Source organism: Scomber scombrus, chromosome 11 (assembly GCF_963691925.1).
Source record: "Scomber scombrus chromosome 11, fScoSco1.1, whole genome shotgun sequence".
Taxonomy (NCBI): domain Eukaryota; kingdom Metazoa; phylum Chordata; class Actinopteri; order Scombriformes; family Scombridae; genus Scomber; species Scomber scombrus.
In genome coordinates, this window is record NC_084980.1 from 5,558,247 (window position 1) to 5,576,888 (window position 18,642).

The following is an 18,642-nucleotide window of genomic DNA, read 5'->3' on the forward strand; positions in this document are numbered from 1 at the left end:
TCTTTTCACCAAGAGGTCTGATGAAAGGAGATATAATGGAGTGGATCCGCAGGGCTGCAAGAGACAGGAAATAAAGGCTTTCACTCAAAAACACTGTAATATATCAACGAAAAAAGTATCTTAATATTACACGTGTGTCTTCCTCTCCCAAGGTCTCTCTCTTTTCTCTCTCATACCTAGAAACATTTATTGACTTAAAAGTATATTTTTGCAAACAGAAGGACTGACTTTAGACAGTCAGTGGCGGAAGAACAGGAGTTATCTCTCATTGCAGCGTGTGGGAGGACAGGGTGGATGGAGAGGTATTATATGAATATGAATAGCTCTGAGCTCCATCTGTTGTGTACTACAGAGATGATGAGTCACTCTGCTTGGTACAGCATGGGTCAAAGAAGCCCCAAATCCCCAGCTTCATACAACACACACACACACACACACACACACACACACACACACACACACACACACACACACACACACACACACACACACACACACACACACACACAAAGTCATGGATCAGCACATGTACCAGTAAATGCCCATGCTGCGACTTTCCCATCATGCATCTGTCCTGTGTTTACAATTTAGAGAAGCCTATTAGGTATTCAGCTAATATCAAAGATTGCTTTGCAGGCCATGTCCAAGCCTTCTGTTGGGAGAAACATTTACACTTTTATCATACGCTTTGTAAATCACTAGTCCTGTGTTCTCTTTTGAGAAAGTCTGAAGCCTAACAGGAGACAAATATGTTTAAGGGGTTTTTTGTTCGTTTCATGATGGAGTCCCCTATTTTTGGATTACATCAAGGGAATACTGTCAGTTCCTGCTAAACATTACAAGAGCCACAGACTGAACACCAAGCCGTATTAGCTTTCCTGCTAAAGTCTCCTTTGAAAACACATCTTGTCCTGTACCTTAGCTCGTTGAATGACCCAACTAACAAACATTCACTGATAAAGTGCACAACTAACATCGGCTTGCATTGCCGTTATTTTTGACTGCAAAAGCGAGTTGATAAATCTGATTTGCAGACTTAAATTCTTAAATATGCTAATAGCTAAACCCAAGTACAAAGGTTAAACCCTTTAAAAGAACATCTACATTAACCCAGGTTCTAAATCCAAACTGAGCATCTTTGACATTAAAGTTGCTATGTCTAAATTAGCAAACAGCTGTCTATTTAGTACTATTGGCAATTATTTAAAGTGCCTTTCTACATTTCTGGCAAATGTAAGTGCAATATTCATTCTTCTTATTGGTTTGGTGTCCACCAGACTAGTACCTTCTAAACTTTAAACTCTCCAATAACTAATAGCTATTGTTAATATAGCAACAGAAGGAAAAAGTAAGATAAGTGCAAACTTTATCTGTCTGCCGTTTTATACCGGCCAGGTAATGTACAATTTGTCTGTGAGAGTTTTTTTCACCTTCTAAGCTTATGTTCTATGAGTGACACTTCCTCATTACAAGTAATTACTTTAAGCAGTAAGTGTTAATGTGGAAAAGCTTCAGCTTTGATCCTCACCTCCATGTAAACTTTAAGTTAGCTTCAACGCTAACAACATCTTAACACAATTTAACCCTGCGAGAAAGCGAGGACGGATCAAAATCACTTCAGCACTTCAACAACTGAAATATGTTGACGCAAACATAAAAGTAACACACACACAAAGGCCCACAAAGGTGCTCTATGCCCCCCTCCCTCCCCCATGTTCATAAATAGATCAAATCAGGTAGCATCTAGCAAAAATTGGATCCTAAATTATATTTTTGAAAGGACAGCGGGGTGGAGGATACAGAAAATGGAGCTTCGTTTTCTGTGTTTTGTCTTGTCATCACTTTTCTTTGTAAGATGTCTGATGCTGTCAAACATTACATTAATGAGCTGTGTGTGTGTGTGTGTGTGTGTGTGTGTGTGTGTGTGTGTGTGTGTGTGTGTGTGTGTGTGTGTGTGTGTGTGTGTGTGTGTGTGTGTGTGTGTGTGTGTGTGTGTGTGTGTGTGTGTGTGTGTGTGTGTGTGTGTGTGTCCGCTTGCATATGTGTGCATTTTCCTGGAGATTTATTTTCTTCAAAGCAATATACTGCTCATCATCAGGCTCTTCAAAAAGCAGACACGTGTTTGTGTATGTGTGTAGAAGCTGACGACAGTTTTGATGCTTAGATAAGTGTTTGAATGTGCCTTTTATACTTTAAGAGAGCTAAAGACTTAAAGAAGAAAAGGGGGAGTTGGGCGGTGGGGGTGGGTGGGTGGCGGTTGGTTGGTGATAGCAAATTGAGATTTAAAAAGGTAGTGAGAATTCAAAAGAGGCGAAAGTGTCAGGAAACGTGGGAGAAGAGGGATTGGTTTCCTTGTTTTAACAGGGAGATGCAGCACTGAAATATTATATTACATCTTCCCTCCCTCACACCTACCACACAAGTATTTGCATTGCGGAGGAAAAAAAAGGTGTGATTGTGCCTTTTTTACTGATAAGAGAGCCACAGAGAATCACAAAGAGGCTGTAAAAAGAGACAAAAAAAGCAGGGAATGACAAAGGGAGAGACGTGTTAAGTCAAGTTCAAAGAAGAGCGTGGAGCTCACTTGTTCTCTTTTGTGTGCCAGAAAAGTACAGCATGGATATTAGATAGAATAACATTCATACCTCACAGCTACAACTCATAGTTCATCTTGGGAAGGCAAGTAGTCATAGAGACATCTGTGCATGAGAAACCATAATATTCTCAGCATCAGAGACCTGTGTCCCTGAACGCATCACACACAGCAAGATTCATGCACCAACTGTCCCTAAAGATGTGAATTTAATCTGTTCTGGAACTCCAAACTAACACATCCATAAAGCTCTGGCGATCTTTTTCTCCTAAATTGATTCACATACTGTAGTAGCATTGTTGCACCGACAACAGTCTGTTCTCTCTCACAGGCTACATCACTGATGGATTTTAAAACTTGATTAATGGGCACCATTCATGCCTGGGTGAACTGAGCGGGAGCAAGTGCTAATGTGATTTTTGGTTTACTCCTTTTGCATGTATTGTTTGATCACATACGAAAAGAATCTCCAACTTGAAATGTAGTAGTTTACAGTATTTTATGGTTTTATGAAACTGATTTGATTTTCTTTATGCATAAGAAATGATAACTGAGCCATACTCTTAATGCATATACTGTATCTTATAAAGTGTTACAACATGCAGCCTTTATGTCCTCATTGTCAGTATTTTACCTTGAGCTGCTGCAGCCTTTATGTTAAGGTGTTTTAATTTCAGGCACTTATTCAGACATGAAACCAACATGTACATTTACAATGCACATACTATAGACAGAAAATATTGTCCATATATACAAATATATGAACTTAGAGTACATCTAGGAGCCAAATTGTTGCCTAATATGCCTGTCAGGGAATCTCCTCTTGACATATGAATGAAAAACACATTAAAGCAAGCTCACTTAAATTTTGTAGAGCCGCATCCACCATGGCCATAATTGACAATTGCAGGATTAAGAAAAATGCCAAAATGTAGTCTGACAATAGCACAAGTAGACAAGAGTCATGAATTCTGCAAACTGCCACAGTAATGTCCATTATACATCAATATAATTCTAAAGTTTGTTACCACTGGTTAACGTCGGCCACTATAAATGACTGTCATACCAAATCGAGTAAAGCTAGGGCAGCAAACCCTCTGAGGGTATTGAACTGTGCTATGTGTGTGTGTGTGTGTGTGTGTGTGTGTGTGTGTGTGTGTGTGTTATATTTCTGAGTTCAAAGTCTCATTTGTAGGAGACATAAATGTGTGTGCTATTTTCAAACACTTTGACCTGACAAAGATCTGACTCAGATTGCAACTATTCTATTTGAATACATGTTGTGGCTTAAGATTAGTGTGTACGCACTGCTTGTCACTCAAGACAAAAACAGTGCTCTTTCTTCAGTTATTCATAGTTATGCAGTCTTCCTTTAAGTCAACACTATATCTATACATACTGTACTATACTGTCTATATTATATACTTACCCACTAAACTATAAATTCAAAGTGAAGTGGAACTTTCTGTGACAATGTACTGTCATCAGGAGTCCTCAGGCAGGGCTGCTCGTCCATTTTAATATTCCCCCGTGGTTCCAGCTGACACTGAACGCTGCTGAACTAAACCAAAAACTAAACTGAACTAATCATTGCCAATCTACTTTGCTCTAAAAGGCTCCCAGCTGTCCTAATGTAACTGCCACATTTAATTTCCATCTGCCAGGAGGTGGCAAGTGAAGATAGAATGATGAGAGCTGATTAGTGGGAAGTGAGCCAGTTTGACAAGGATAGATTCTAGTTCGGCTGGTCAGGAGTGCGAGGACCTTGACATCTTTGGGAGCAATCAAGTACGCAGGTGTGTGGGTGGACTTGTATATATGCACTTGCACAACAGGGTTCTGCAATTCACTTTTCTCAAAGGTCTGGTTGTTTTTTTCCCTTTATCTCTCTATTTCCTATTGATTTACTTCTACCCACCAATTTAAACACACTACAAACAAAAGCCTAATCTTCTTCTTTATTGCCTTTGATTAGTCAGGTAGAGTCAGGGCCTGCAGAGTGCCTCTACCGTGGGTGTTTTGCACTCAAACACACAGTCGTGTTTCCATCACTTCAGAGGACATTACACTGACTTACATTCATTTCGTTGGGACTTTTCCTAACTTTAACCACTACTTTCCTAATGCCACCCCTTACCCTAATCTTAGCATAACCCTAAACTAACCTTACCTTTAAAACAAGTTTTCACTCTAAAATGAATGATTTAATGAATGGATTTGCTTTTTGTCACCATAAGGGAGGCGAATCCCTGCAGCATGATTGTGTAAAAAGTATTATGTCCCCACAACATGAGGAATACCTGGTATACACACACACAAGACCACTCAGAGGTAAAGATGTGTGACCATCCAGAGTTTGATGTCGTTCTCCCCTGATGTGATTGCCCCCTCTATCAGACCTCATTTCCCTACACATCCCTCTAATTGGTAAGGGCTTATCTGCCAATTGGTCTCAGCGACCTAATCACAAGGTCTCAAAGCTGCATGATAACATTGTCATAGATACAAACACTCAAAATGCATGCACAGGCAGCCACACTGAGCAAGGGAATTACAAGTGAGCAATGGTATTGGACTTGAAATGTTTTGATTTTGTGGGACGTATACATAGATACACACCTGTATACACACACGCAGCTATTCATTTGGCTTCATTCTTTCTCTGTCTCGGCTACATTCAAATGTGAGCCACTGTTTTGTGTTGCTGTTTTGTTTACTTTGTTACAGTGTTTTGGACAGAAAGCACTCGTAGTCATTGGTAGCTTTTAGTGGTGGTTAGGTGATGAATGCTTAAATGGGAATCCTTTTCTATTTATTAGGTTTGGCCAAGCTGATTTTCCAATATTAAAGTCACTATGTGTAGGATTTGAACATACATGACTTTGGTGCCCCCCAGTGGTAGTATCAAAAAAGAGACATGACCAAAGTCTCTGACAAGGATTTTACACACAAAAAAACATATGCCATGATATTGAAAGATAGTGTAATCAAATAAAAATGATGCACATAGTGATATTAGTTGGTAATCATTGATGATTTAGGTAAGTGGTTCGTAACTTCTTTCCTCAAGGGGCCCTTATCTTACCAACACTGACGACCCTCATCAGAGTGGTCTCTTCTCCTTGACAATTGACCATTGTTCCAGTAGCTCTTTGGTTGTTTTACTTTTGAAATGCAGGATGAGGCTATTTAACCGGCTTGCTACATTAGGTGTGCAGAGAGGGAAAGCTCTGTGAATATAGCTTATGCTTCTGTCCACACATATACATTTTTATCCTTGCAGGATTTTAGTTGTTTGTTTTGTTTTGCTGAATAGTTAACAATATCAACTTTAAAAATAAAAAAATTGTTTTCTTCACAAAATTGACCAAAATACTGAGACATAAAACATTTTCTTTCTCACACCCATTAAAATTAAAAGCTTTGGTGATCCCTATGGGGGTCAGGGTCCCCACCTTGGGAGTCGATGAATAAGGTTAATATACCCAGAGAATGAATTTGCAATTATCAGGGACCCAAACAGCCCTTTACGCCCTGGCCTAAGTAAACAAATGAACTGAATATCTTAAGAATGACATTGTATTTTCTTGAGTGTTTATCTTACTTGCCTGAAGAGAAATATAATCAGTCTTTATTCAGCTGAAATAATTTTTTTTGTAACTTGTCAATCATGAAATTACTTGGAAAACCGATAAAGATTTTAATGAATCAATAGGTGTCAGTTTGAGCGAAGCAAAGTGTTTGTAGTTTTAAAATTTGTGGGATATGAGGTATAATCAACAAGATTTAATTACCAACACACCCACACAAAAGCAGGCCCTGAATATTGTTATATGTACACTAACATTCTTAATCTCTTTTTAGTGACAGGTCACCCACAATCAAGTACACACACACACACATACAATAAACAAATATGTACATTCACGCACACATCCACACACGAGACGCTCTGTAACTGGCTTTTATATTTGACTACTTAGTTGTTCTGTTTAGTTATTGTCTAAACAAGACAAATCATTTATTGTTTGTCTTCATAGATTCAGAAGTGGAAGAAATGACATACAGTATTGCAAATGTTTGGTCCTAGAAATGGTGAGCTGTTGTGAAACTACAGTAGAGGTAAGAGAGACAGAGCTGATACTAAATGGAAATTCAGTAATATACTATTATCTAGACACACAGTACATCTGTTACACTGAATTAAAAGAAAATTTAGTTAGCAGAGGAAAATCAAATCACAAGTTACATTAAAAGTAGTAACATTAAAAGTAAATGCATTAGCACAAGGTGCATTAGCATTAGACATATAAGGAAGAATTGGCTTTGCTGTCATTATAGTGCATGTGTGCAGGTCCCTGAGCATGCACATGCACTTTTTCCTATCATCCCATGGCCCATAAACCTGTATTGTATTCCATCAAGGCAGCCCGTGTAACAAGCCTATTCCCTAATTGGTGCTTGAGCTCTTAAATCGCCTGTCTGCCCACAGCTGAGTCAACTGAAAAATGCACTCGTTTTTAAAAAGAAAAATAAATGGACTGCATATAGTCCCATTCTAGTCTTATAGACCAGTCATGGATATGGACCAGCGCCTTACAATACATGCCAACATTCAACCATTCACACACCCTTTCATACACTGATGGCAGAGTCTACCATGCAAAGTGCCAACCTGCTCATCAGGAGCAATATGGCACTTCCTGTTCAAAGCATGAAACTCTGTTTATTTATTCTCTCATACACACAAACACACACGAATGGCGCAGCCATCGGTAGCAATTTGGGGTTTAGTATCTTGCCCAAGGACACTTCGACATGCAGACTATAGAAGACAGGGATTAAGCCACTGACCTTCAGATTAGTGAACGACCAGCTTTACCTCCTAAGGCAGCCACAGTCACCACAGCTGCCGCCTCCCTATAAGCGGAAATCCCACTTCGTCTGAAACAAAATAACATGGTATAATTGACATTCACATACATAATTCAAAAGTTAATCCTAACAAACTTTTGCAATTTTTAAGGAATCTGGTGCATACAAAACATTGAAATGTGGTGCCTTTTGAATCAATTGTGTGTTGTTTTTGCCCAGAAAACACATGTGGCTCTACTTGCCTGGGGGTGAATCACACTTGAAACTTCCATACTGTAACCATCTAATAATAAATATAGGACAAAATATGAGAAACTGAAAATATGTTCCCTTAAATCTATAGCAAGGAAATTTCACCTTAAGACAAGAGATTGGGGTGGATGGATGGGTCAACAAAACATCAGAGATTACACAGTATTACGATACTACATTTTTATTTGGCAGACGATTCCATACAAAGCAACATACACATGAGCATTAGGGCATTTTCACAACTGCCGTGTTTAGTTCAATTCAAACAAACTTTAGTGCATTTACCCCCTTGGTGTGGTTCATTTGGGCAGGTATGAAAGCAGCAATAACACTCGGGTGCAGACCAAAACAATTGCTCTAAGACCTTGTTGAAGAGGTGGTTTCTGTCCAGTTAGAAACTTTGGTACAGTTAATTTGTGGTATCAATGTGATCTGTCCTCAATCTGACCCAACTGCAAGAAACATTGCACATTTGGGACTAAACCAGCTCCTGTAAACAGCTGCGCTATGCATTATGCTGGGCTGAGGAAGAGCTTGTATTTTAAACATGAATTGAAGGTTGACCTGGAACGCTGACAAAATATTTAGCCTTCTCCTCCTCAGCTGACTGAAGGCAGCACACCTTCAAATAATGTGAAACAACAAAGTGTTTGCTATTTATTGCCTTGAAGTGTGTTCAAGTATGCCATTTTGTTCACATATTATGGCTTGGTATATGGCCCAAATGATAACTGCAACCCTACAGAGATGCCAATGCTGCCAGTCCACTCTACTCCATCCGCCAGATTTCTGACCAATGAACAGAGTGACGGCTCCTGCATGGCTTTTGTTGATACATTTTCCTGTGTCAAACCAAACTTGACTCAGAGACAAAATGCAGCAAAGTAGCAACTTATTCACCAAAGCAAACAGAGTTGGTCAGCACCTGAATGTCCGACAGATTAACAAGTTCTTGGATAAATTACATATTATTTACAGGCGACGTGGCAATTCCATAGGCAAAGAAAAGGTGGCTTTTCTAAGTGAGTAGAGATTCTTAGAATTGCATTGCCTGCAACAGATGGGGGTTTGTGGATGATAGGGATGTCTGTGTAGCAGATGGTGAGAGAGGCAGGCTATACAAGACTGAATAGGAGAAAAGGAATATCTAGTCAGTGTCCCCGTCTGGTGGACTCACAGTTAGACTCAAAGGTCTTGGGGCTGGTGCACAAAGGTTCAACCCAAAAAAAACCTGACAATGGCCTAAATCTAAATCAATTCAGAAACAAAGTTTCAAACATACATGCCAACCAATTTGCTTAGTTCAGTCTCTCTTTATAGGTTTTTAGTGAGCAATCCTGCAACTTTTATAATTTCACAACGAAGCAACAATAAAGGATGCAGCCTGTTGAAACTCAGACAGTGAAACCAGGAAGTGCTATGCCCCAGAAAAGCCTGACAACAGCCCAAATCTGAATCAAACTCAGGAACAAAGGTTCAAAAATAGTGTTCTAGATCAGATCTTTTTTCTGATTGCTGAGATAGAAGTTTGTTTCCCATTTCCAACAATGAGGCAACATTTCTAGTTTTAAATCATACCCACAATCATACCCCAATGTCAACCATATAATTATTATAGTAACCATGACGGTAAAGTAGTTATTTTAACCCAGACTACTAGCTTTCCTTAAACCTAACCAAGGTTGAATTCCTGCATACCTTCAGTACTTAATTAGAGACACAATGTTTTGGTCAGGCAACAGATGCCCTCCAATGGTCCATGGTAACCACACCATACCAAGGTCTCTAATAAATTCAGTGCCGCTCACTATTGTTCATTAGAACACTTTGAATAAACATGTAAATGAGCTAACTGCATGAGTGGAGTAAAAAGTGTTTTTGTAGTACTTGGATTAATAACTTCATGTGCAAACTATTATTACTGTCTGAACGATGTGGAGACTACTCTTGTTTTAGCGTTCTTGGTTTCTATATCTTTCTCCGTCGGTCATGTTTTGTGGCGTCTCATCAAACTTCATAACCTTGGCAATTGTTAAGGTCAACAGCAGCCTATTATATCAGTAATTGTAACAATAATACACTGTAAACATTTCATTGATAAGTACAGATTTCCCTCTTCCCCCTGTTCACCTTCTGTGCTAGAAGGATCATCAAACTATTTGTAGCTGTAACTGTTGCAAAAATATTCGCACTGCTCCTCTTTTATTCTGGCTGTGATGTAGGAAAGCTGAAAAAAGTCTCCCAACATGAGATATGGGAATGTGGGAACACATTAATGCTTTGTAGTTTTTCGATGCTGCTACAAAGGAAGGAAATATTCTCTCAGTTCAGTTTTTTCATTCCCTCATCCCCTTGTCTCATTACGAGGATCATGTGACCTTGCCAGCTATCTAGTTTGTATGAGTATCAGTAATATGAATAAACATTAATCATGAATGAAACATGAAATACATGAATAAATAATAACTTTTTACACTTCCTTTTTTTGTTTTTTGTTTTTTAAATAATCAGCCAATTAACCAATTTCCTGTCATCTGTTCATACAGGTAACTCGCCTTCGGAGGAGTCTGAGGAGCGTGACAAGGAGCCCAGGACACTGACCTATCCTGCATACATTGCCAGTCTGCTAGACACGGGCGCCAAGCGTATGGCAGCCGGAGTACGCATGGACTGCTCCAGCCAGGGCCAGTGCCCTCGTTCCTGCCACCTCTGTCACATGAGCCCTCGGGCAGCACAAGGGCGGCAGCAGTCCGAGCCTGTCCTTCTGCAGATCACCAAGGCAGCACCCATCTATGAATTGGTTTCCAACAATGAGACATACCAGGTGTGTTTTTGTCCTTAAGGTACACACAGTAACTATCTAGGACTGTCTAGTGCCTGAAAGCACCATTTTCCAGCAGCACCCATTATATAATTTTCTGTTACATCAGGAAAATTGATGGCTGCACCTTCTCTCATCTTCCTGAACTGGATTATCTCACTTACCTCTTCAATGAATGGTTAAAGGAACCATTTGTTGTCCACTGTCCTTGTTATCCTTTGTTCAGTAAAATCTAAGCTTTACTTTGATCTGGAGAAAGTCAACTTTTCCACCATTTTCTCATCTAAGCTAGCCTAATGTGCAAGCACCGCAACTACTAATACAAAGAAAAATGAATCCAGCTATGAATATGGGTGTGTGTGATCATTAAACCAGTGAGTACATGGTGTCTTGCAATTTAACTCAATGTGTTTGTGACTGTATGTAGGTGATCCATCAGGCCTGAAAACCTCACGGCCTCATTATGAAACACATGACAGAGACAGAGTACCTTGTGGGGTATCATGCCTAACACAGATGGCAGCATGCTGTGCCATAATCTGCCATACTGTGCTGTGACTTATTTGACTACATATTGACACTGTAGGTCGATACTGCCTCTACTCCTCCAGCAGGAGCAAAGGTCGATATGGTGCCATCCACCCCCAGGCTTTCAGATGAATACAGCTGATGTTATTGACAAAGGCTATTTGGAGGCTGCCAGTGCTTGACTGTGCAGCTGCTGGTGAAGATGCAATGCACAGACTAACTTTTATATGAATGTAGATTTTAGACTTTGTGGAGTCAGTATCATTATTAAATAAGATATTCCTTTATTAGTCCCACGATGGGGAAATTTGCAGTATTGCATCAGCAAAGTGGACGGTAAAAATAGAACATCGATAAAAAAGAATAAAGAACAATAAATAATAAGTACAAAAGCAATAAAAAACTGAAGTAGTAAAAATGCAATAAAATAATTGTAACATTAAAGATTAGTACATAAGAACTAAAGGTGTATATCTATCTTTGACAATTCAACACATATCTAGATGCATATTCAGTGATCTGATACAAAAACAATACATTTGAATGTGACTACACAATATATAGGCTACGATGATTTGATTTTTTTTCTTATTAAAGAATAATTATGTATTAGTTTTTAATACTTAATAGAAAAACATCAGTATTCAATCAATTTTTATTGAAAATACTGAATAAAAAAACGCCCATACACTGGGTTTGTTTTTGATTAGTTCCTAAGAAGGATGTTTTTTTGTTTTGGTTTTTTAATAAAATGCTGCTAACTGTGTAGCTAGGTATTGTTGACATCAGTTTCCAGGTCAGTGTCATAAACATTGATTTAAAGTAAATGTGATCTTTTAATAATGCTTTATGGGCTCATTTGATCATAAATAAAATAGCTCATAACTTCAGGTTATTGCCTCCAACCTGAAAGAGTTTTGTGGCTTGCTTTGAAAGTAGCGTTAGCTGCTAATGCTAGCATTACTCACCACAGGTTGACTGTGGACACTTACATCACATGGTATAAGTAGCAAAGTAAATCTGTTGGACAGTCAGGTAGTTTGTGCTGCGGCTGCCACAGACACATTTTATAATCTAATGTTGCGCTGTGTTGGAAAGTAAGTACATTTATTCAAGTTTTGAGGTACTTCTACTTAACGTAAATATTTAATTTCATTTAATTTTATATTTCAACTTGAAATTTAGCTGCTGTATGCGTAGTTACTAGTTACTCTTCATTCTTCCTTCTTCATATCCAAAGCACAAGATCAGTTTATCACATATAATTAATTATTATAGATTAAACCATAATAGTATATAAAGCAGTTAGCTGTACCTCAACCCACTACAACAAAGTACAGCTTACAATGGTAATAACATCAATATTGTATGTAAAAGCTATAATGAATGTAAAATGATGTGAGAATACAATACTGTTTACATAATCTATGTTCCAAAATTATATGCTGTTTGAATTTTGGCTGGTGTTTAACTTTCTCTCTCTATAGGCTCTTCAGGAGGCCATGATGAGCATGTTATGGTGTTCAGGGAAGGGAGATGTTATTGATGACTGGTGTCGGTGTGATTCCAGTGCTTTTGGCACAGATGGACTGCCCACCTGTGCCCCGCTTCCTCAACCTATGTAAGTAACTTAGAATAATATTACCTTCACCAAGCACATTACTCTCAGATGGACTGTGGTTAGTACCATCCATCATTTTACTGGCAGAGCTCTATCTCCTGCTGCAGCATTCCTGTGTAATGTGCCATCAGGTTCCATGTGTACGCAGAATTTCATTGCAACCAAACATTACAGCAGTCATTGATTTATCTCTCCTGTCTGTTTGGGGTGTGCTAATCAATGAAATGAGTTACTGTATTGATTGGTTGCCATGAAAACTGTACAAATCATCTTGATGCCATACAGCTGCAGACAACTGCTTAAGAGTAAGTCAACTTAGACATTAGGGTATAAATGGCTATATTTCCTGTTGACAAGAGTGTTTGTGACATTGCATAATGTGTTTTCAGCGGGTTGCAGTTTTGTTGAACAGGAGCTATAATGTCAGCAGCTGTCAATTACAGTAATGGGACCAGTTTGCTGACAAGATTTTTCACTCAGTGGCATGATTTTGCATCTGTCACTCTGTTGCCAGGCTGAAACTGTCTTACACCTACGAGCCCAGCAGCTCATTGGTCATCATGGAGTGGAACCACACCGAGTCCCCAATCGGCGTGCGGATCGTTGATTACCTCATCAGCCAGGAGAAGGTGACAGAGAGGACCGACCACTCCAAAGTTGAGACAGGTACCTCCAACCAGACCTGCCAACATCAAGAGTTTGGCCAATGACTTTTAACAAGGCTCAACAGTTTGGAAATTGTGAAATAGGCTAGTGCTGCCAGACAACCAGTAATGCCAGTTTTAGTGGTAAGACATGTAGCTCCAGAAAGTAAAGTATGAGTTATTAATATTCTGGACTCTTCTATTACACTTTTATAGATACAAAGCTTTACCACCCACCCTCTGGCACTCACAGTAACCAAGTGCAAAAAAGAAAGATGTAAGTCTCTTGCATTAGTATAATTCAGTTCTTCTACCTCACTCCCTGTGTTTCCAATGGTTACTGAACTGGCAAGAGGGACAGTTGATGTTTTGTGTACCACTTTGAGATGGGTAATGATGACTAAGTCACTTGGCCTCAGTTTGTATGGGCAGCTGTTGGCCAGTGTTCATTATTTGTGCTGGCTCAGACTATAAATGCCCCAATTTGTCAGCACCATGTGGCCACAAAGGCCTTATTTGTTTTATCTAGTCTACCACCTGGAAGGAATCCTGGTCCTAAGGTGAAAAATAAGGGATTTTGTAAAAATGTAGGTCCACAGTTTACACAAAGCAGTTACTACATAGTATCAACTCCATATTTTACATTACTTTTGTCATAGGAAATGCTTGGGACTGTGAATTTCATGTTTGTGTCATCTGTAGTTTGGGAAAAATTCTACTTCAAAAAACATAAAAGACAATAAATAAACTCAAAATACTTAATGGTCAATCTGATACAAGCATAATGTATTTAGTTCTACAAGCACTGATCATTTTATATGTAAATATGCATTATCTTTTCAATCAGTCATACTTTAAACTCCATTTGTTAGGCCTATTTTAGTTGTAATTTTCAAAGCCTCCACTAGATGGTGTACAGCAGTAACAGTATTAGAGTTATGGAGTATTCATTTACAGTATTTAGTTTGTTGATTAGACTTAATTTTTTACTTCCCCCCGTGTTTATAAACAAAAGATTTTATTTCACAAAATTATTAGGCATGTCCGTTGTATTTATATGCACATTGCTATCAAATATACTACTATAGCCTAATTGTTGACATCATTTGCACAGAATATCAGTCTGACAACGTGATTGGCAATATATCCACAAATATAATTAGAATCATCACGAAAACTTTCATCATCAAACCTTTCCAGTAAAATTTTCCTTCAGTGAAATGGCCTTTTCCCAAGCAGCTTTTCTTAATTTAAGTGTTTTCCAAAAGGATTATTTTTTCACTGTTTAATCCATATGGATTCAGTGATTTGCTTATGAAAGTATGTTTTCCCTCATGTTTTCACTAAAAGGAGAGAATCATATGAGCAGCTACAGGAGCAGCAGGAGTGTGTGGATCCCTTTCATCCATACACATCCAAACACTTCTTATTTGGCTGGACCTATATGAGTCGAAGCTGGCAAAACAGGGCCAGTTTATTTTAGCAGTAATGACCCAATCCATAATGGAGACTGTTGGAGTTCCCTGTGTGAACCAAAGTTTGTTTGTAGCTTAATGAGAGAATAAACTGTATTAGTCGGAACATTGAGGATCATTAATCAATGCGGTGAATTCAGAGGGGAGAGGAAAGCAGGAGAGCATTTTCTTTATTAGTGCTATTAGTGAATATGAGCTATGGGTTTAGCAGTAATGGTTTGTCATAGCTGTGAGGGATTTCATTTTCTTCTAAAAAAGTTGGAGCCTGAATGAACAATTATTTATGTATGTCAGTATTTCAAACCCTCAACGGCAGACTCAAAAATATTTGAAGAGTTCATTTGCAAAAACAGATACCTCCATTTTTATAAATTTTCATAAATCATGTTTTTATTGTGCATGCAAGGTAGTATAAATCACACCACAGGTGGGTTTAGTAAAAATAGCTAAACAAAATAGAGATTACTTACAAAGTTGAACTTTATTGAAAGTTTTTTTTTTTTCAAACTTTAAGGGTTTTTTGGCAAAAACAAATAATTCCAACAGTCGTTGTTTTGTTCTTTGTTGTCTTTTACATAAAACAAGTCGGCACAAGAAGTGCTGAAAATTGCAACATTGCGGTGTCATTAAAGACCACAGTTTTTTTTAAAGAGCTACCACAGTGGTGACCAGACAAGGGCATTGCAGAACTGAGTCATTGGGCCACAGTTATTTGTCCACAATCAGTTCTCTGGGAACTGCACTGACCTGGAAGAACATAACTACTTTTTTACAATAATTCATGTAGTATTCAGCGTAACACCATATTCCACATTGATCATTGTTTCGCAGTATATCACAGTATTCAGTGTTACTCTGTGTTTCTGTTCTTCAAAGTTTTGAGTATTTCACTGTTTTAGTTGAACTCAGTCCTCAGTGTTACTCAGTATTCAGTATGTCACAATATTCAGTCTCAAATCAGTATTCAATGTGACTCAGTATCTCATTTTTAAATATTTCACAGTATTCAACGTTTCAAAGTTTTGTTTTTCAGTGTTTAACATTTTAGCACTCTCTTTATTCAGTGTAACTCTGTTTTATTTCATTTTCTTTTTATGCCCTGAAGAGATAACAGCATGGGCTCATCCAAATTATTCATCTTTAAAGATGACTTAAAGTCAGGGTTACACTTTGACTTTCAGACAGCACATCTCCAGCTGAACCATCGACTGTATTTAAAGATGAACGACACGTCTCCACTTTCTACTGCTGTGCAAAATTGAAGCCAAAATATCATGTTTTCTGGGGTTGTCATCTTGCTTGTGTGACTAAATTTGCAACCAGAGCCTGCGCAGTTGAGTCAGGGGGGTGGGGTGACTGCCCATGGGACACATCCCCTGCGTCGCTGCCGAGACCCAAGTGAACCCAGAAGCCAAGAGCCAAAACTGCCAGCTGCAGCTGGTAGTGAATCACAAATGAAAAAGTACATTAGTGTCTTCCATCAAAAACTGCTGCAGTCACTTAGCTCATCTGCAGCATCTGCCGGAGATTTGAGAGCGGCTTTCATTCATGACATCACACCCCGATTTTATATAATGAAATAACAATTTTAAAACCATTAACAACTGCTATTACTATTTAAAAATGAACACTTGAACATATATTAATGAAGAACTACCTAAAATAACAGAAATTATTTTTGGGCAAAAAGTATTTGATGTCCCATCCTCTAACATGGAGTGAGCAGGACTTGTGGCCTTTACTGCAACCAGCCACTAGGGGGCGATTAAGATATTTTGATTTCAATTTTGGGGAGCTGGCATGGTATTTTGGCTGAACATAGTTGCTACCTTATTGCGTCACCTGACCTGAATACTGTGCGCTGATTTATCTTCTTCCATTCAAGACCAGCGTTGGTGTTTAAGATTCACAGCTTGTAATGTCACGCTTTCGTAACTAAACATACTGTATTTAAGGTTCAGAGTTTTTTTTTTTTTAACAGATGGCATTTATTGTTTTTAAAAAATAAACTCTTCATTTAACACTCACTCTATAAGGAAAGACCAAAATATGCAATGTCAGTTTTACTGTGTAAACTCTATAAATTATACATTAAAAAAGGAGAGGCGGCCGTCTCTCCCTCTCCTCCCCTCTCGCCTTTCAAGCGGTACAGTGTATTTTTCAAAGATTCGTAATCCAAAAGCATATAAACATGTTAAATCATGATCATAGGGCATTCTCTGTGCTTCAAAGTATTTTTAAACATACTGCCAAGGCACGGCTGTCTTTTGCCTATTAAGGCTGTGGAGATGTGTGTTTCTGGAACATCACTGAATAAAACTCTGATGTAGAATTTAAAATATTTCTTTGCTGGAGGGACAAAGCAGTAAAGACACCAACGGCTGTCATGAAGCCGAATTGGAATTGTGTTTTGATCATTCATACATTTAACAGACAAGTCTGAAGTACGCATGGGGGATTTATCCCCTGAACAACTGAGATAAGGTGTGATGTTACATCAAATCCTCAGCCTATAGGCTGCAGTGACAGTGAAGTGTGTATACTGAAAACCCCTTAGTAATAATAAATGTACGGGGCCGCCACAAGTGTGATGCAACTGTAGCAAAGGTATATAATGAAATGTGTATCCATATTCTTTCACAACCATAAAGCAGTACCTGGCGGGCAGAGAAAAAGAAAACAGCACTGAGAACAAACAAGACACACTACGGCACGTAAGAGCAGATAGAGACAATAAAATGAATAGGATCAAATAAATAAAAACAAACATCAAACATTTTCTAAACATTTTTTATTTAAAGATTAGTGCGTATCACATATTTATCCAAACGTTACAATCAAACCTTCAGCTTTAGCAGCTCCTGGACATTTGGTGCAGTGGGATATTTGCCCATTTTACCTGGTCGGTACTCCAGGCTTATTCATTGTCACAGTCCCTTTATTTTTCTTGTATTTCTTCTGTGTGAAATTGGAAAAAAGAAATGGAAATAGTGCAATGAATGTGGTGCCATTTTGCTAATGTACACTGACTCAGGGAGAACAGCTGAAACTTACCGAAATTTTCTTCATGTACCTTTTGAACAAATCGCCTGTGTCAGCTCACTATTACCGCTGTGTTCCTTAGTGTAACACAACAAATGTTTATCCCATCCCCTAATCTATGCTGTCAGAGTGATGAACGGAGGAGAAGAAAACAGTAGATGCTTCAGTATCCAGCATGACTTTCTGTGGTTGAGAGAACATTTTGCTGTCCGGCTGTACTGTCAAGATATAGTGTTTACTTAGACTTAAAGTTCAAACAAACTTCTTATCAACCCACAAAGTCTATCTTTCATCCATCAGAATAGTACTTTGGTACAACATCAAAGTTTTTGGAAACCGTGTGTGAATCATGATCACACATGTTAAAAAAAAAAAAACCAAAAAAAGCATAATTTCTTTGTGACGCAGCAGGAACTGCAGCAATTTCAAGTACAGATGAAGTCGTTACTAAAATAACCTGCTTATGTCTCTTTGTTGTTATCAGTTAGTGGTTGATAGAGATAGTGAGGGAGATTACAATCAGATAAAAAGCCTTACAGCAAATGGTCTCGTTTCTAACAAGATATTGTAACTATCATGGAACTTATGGCAGCGTTTTCATGGAAATTAGCATTGGTACCTTGCATGAAACACAGAAACTGTGGCACAGGAAAATTCATGACTGGATTATGGTCATGCTGCGCTTTTCCAGTTTACTGGTTCTGTTGCACTGTATAAATGAGACAATGCTTGCACTTTAGCCATCTTCATTAAACGAACTGAGATGACGTTCTCACACAAGGGAACTTCTT

At 38.5% G+C, this 18,642-nt stretch overlaps 1 protein-coding gene across 1 annotated transcript in view; it reads left to right on the forward strand.

Annotated features, from left to right (window-relative positions):
• astn1 (astrotactin 1) overlaps positions 1 to 18,642 on the forward strand; it is a 395,016-nt gene that overhangs the window by 335,813 nt on the left and 40,561 nt on the right. The window contains exons 18-20 of the mRNA XM_062428582.1: positions 10,267 to 10,544; positions 12,557 to 12,690; positions 13,205 to 13,356. Coding sequence (XP_062284566.1) covers positions 10,267 to 10,544; positions 12,557 to 12,690; positions 13,205 to 13,356 — 564 coding nt within the window. The remainder of the gene's footprint in view (positions 1 to 10,266; positions 10,545 to 12,556; positions 12,691 to 13,204; positions 13,357 to 18,642) is intronic.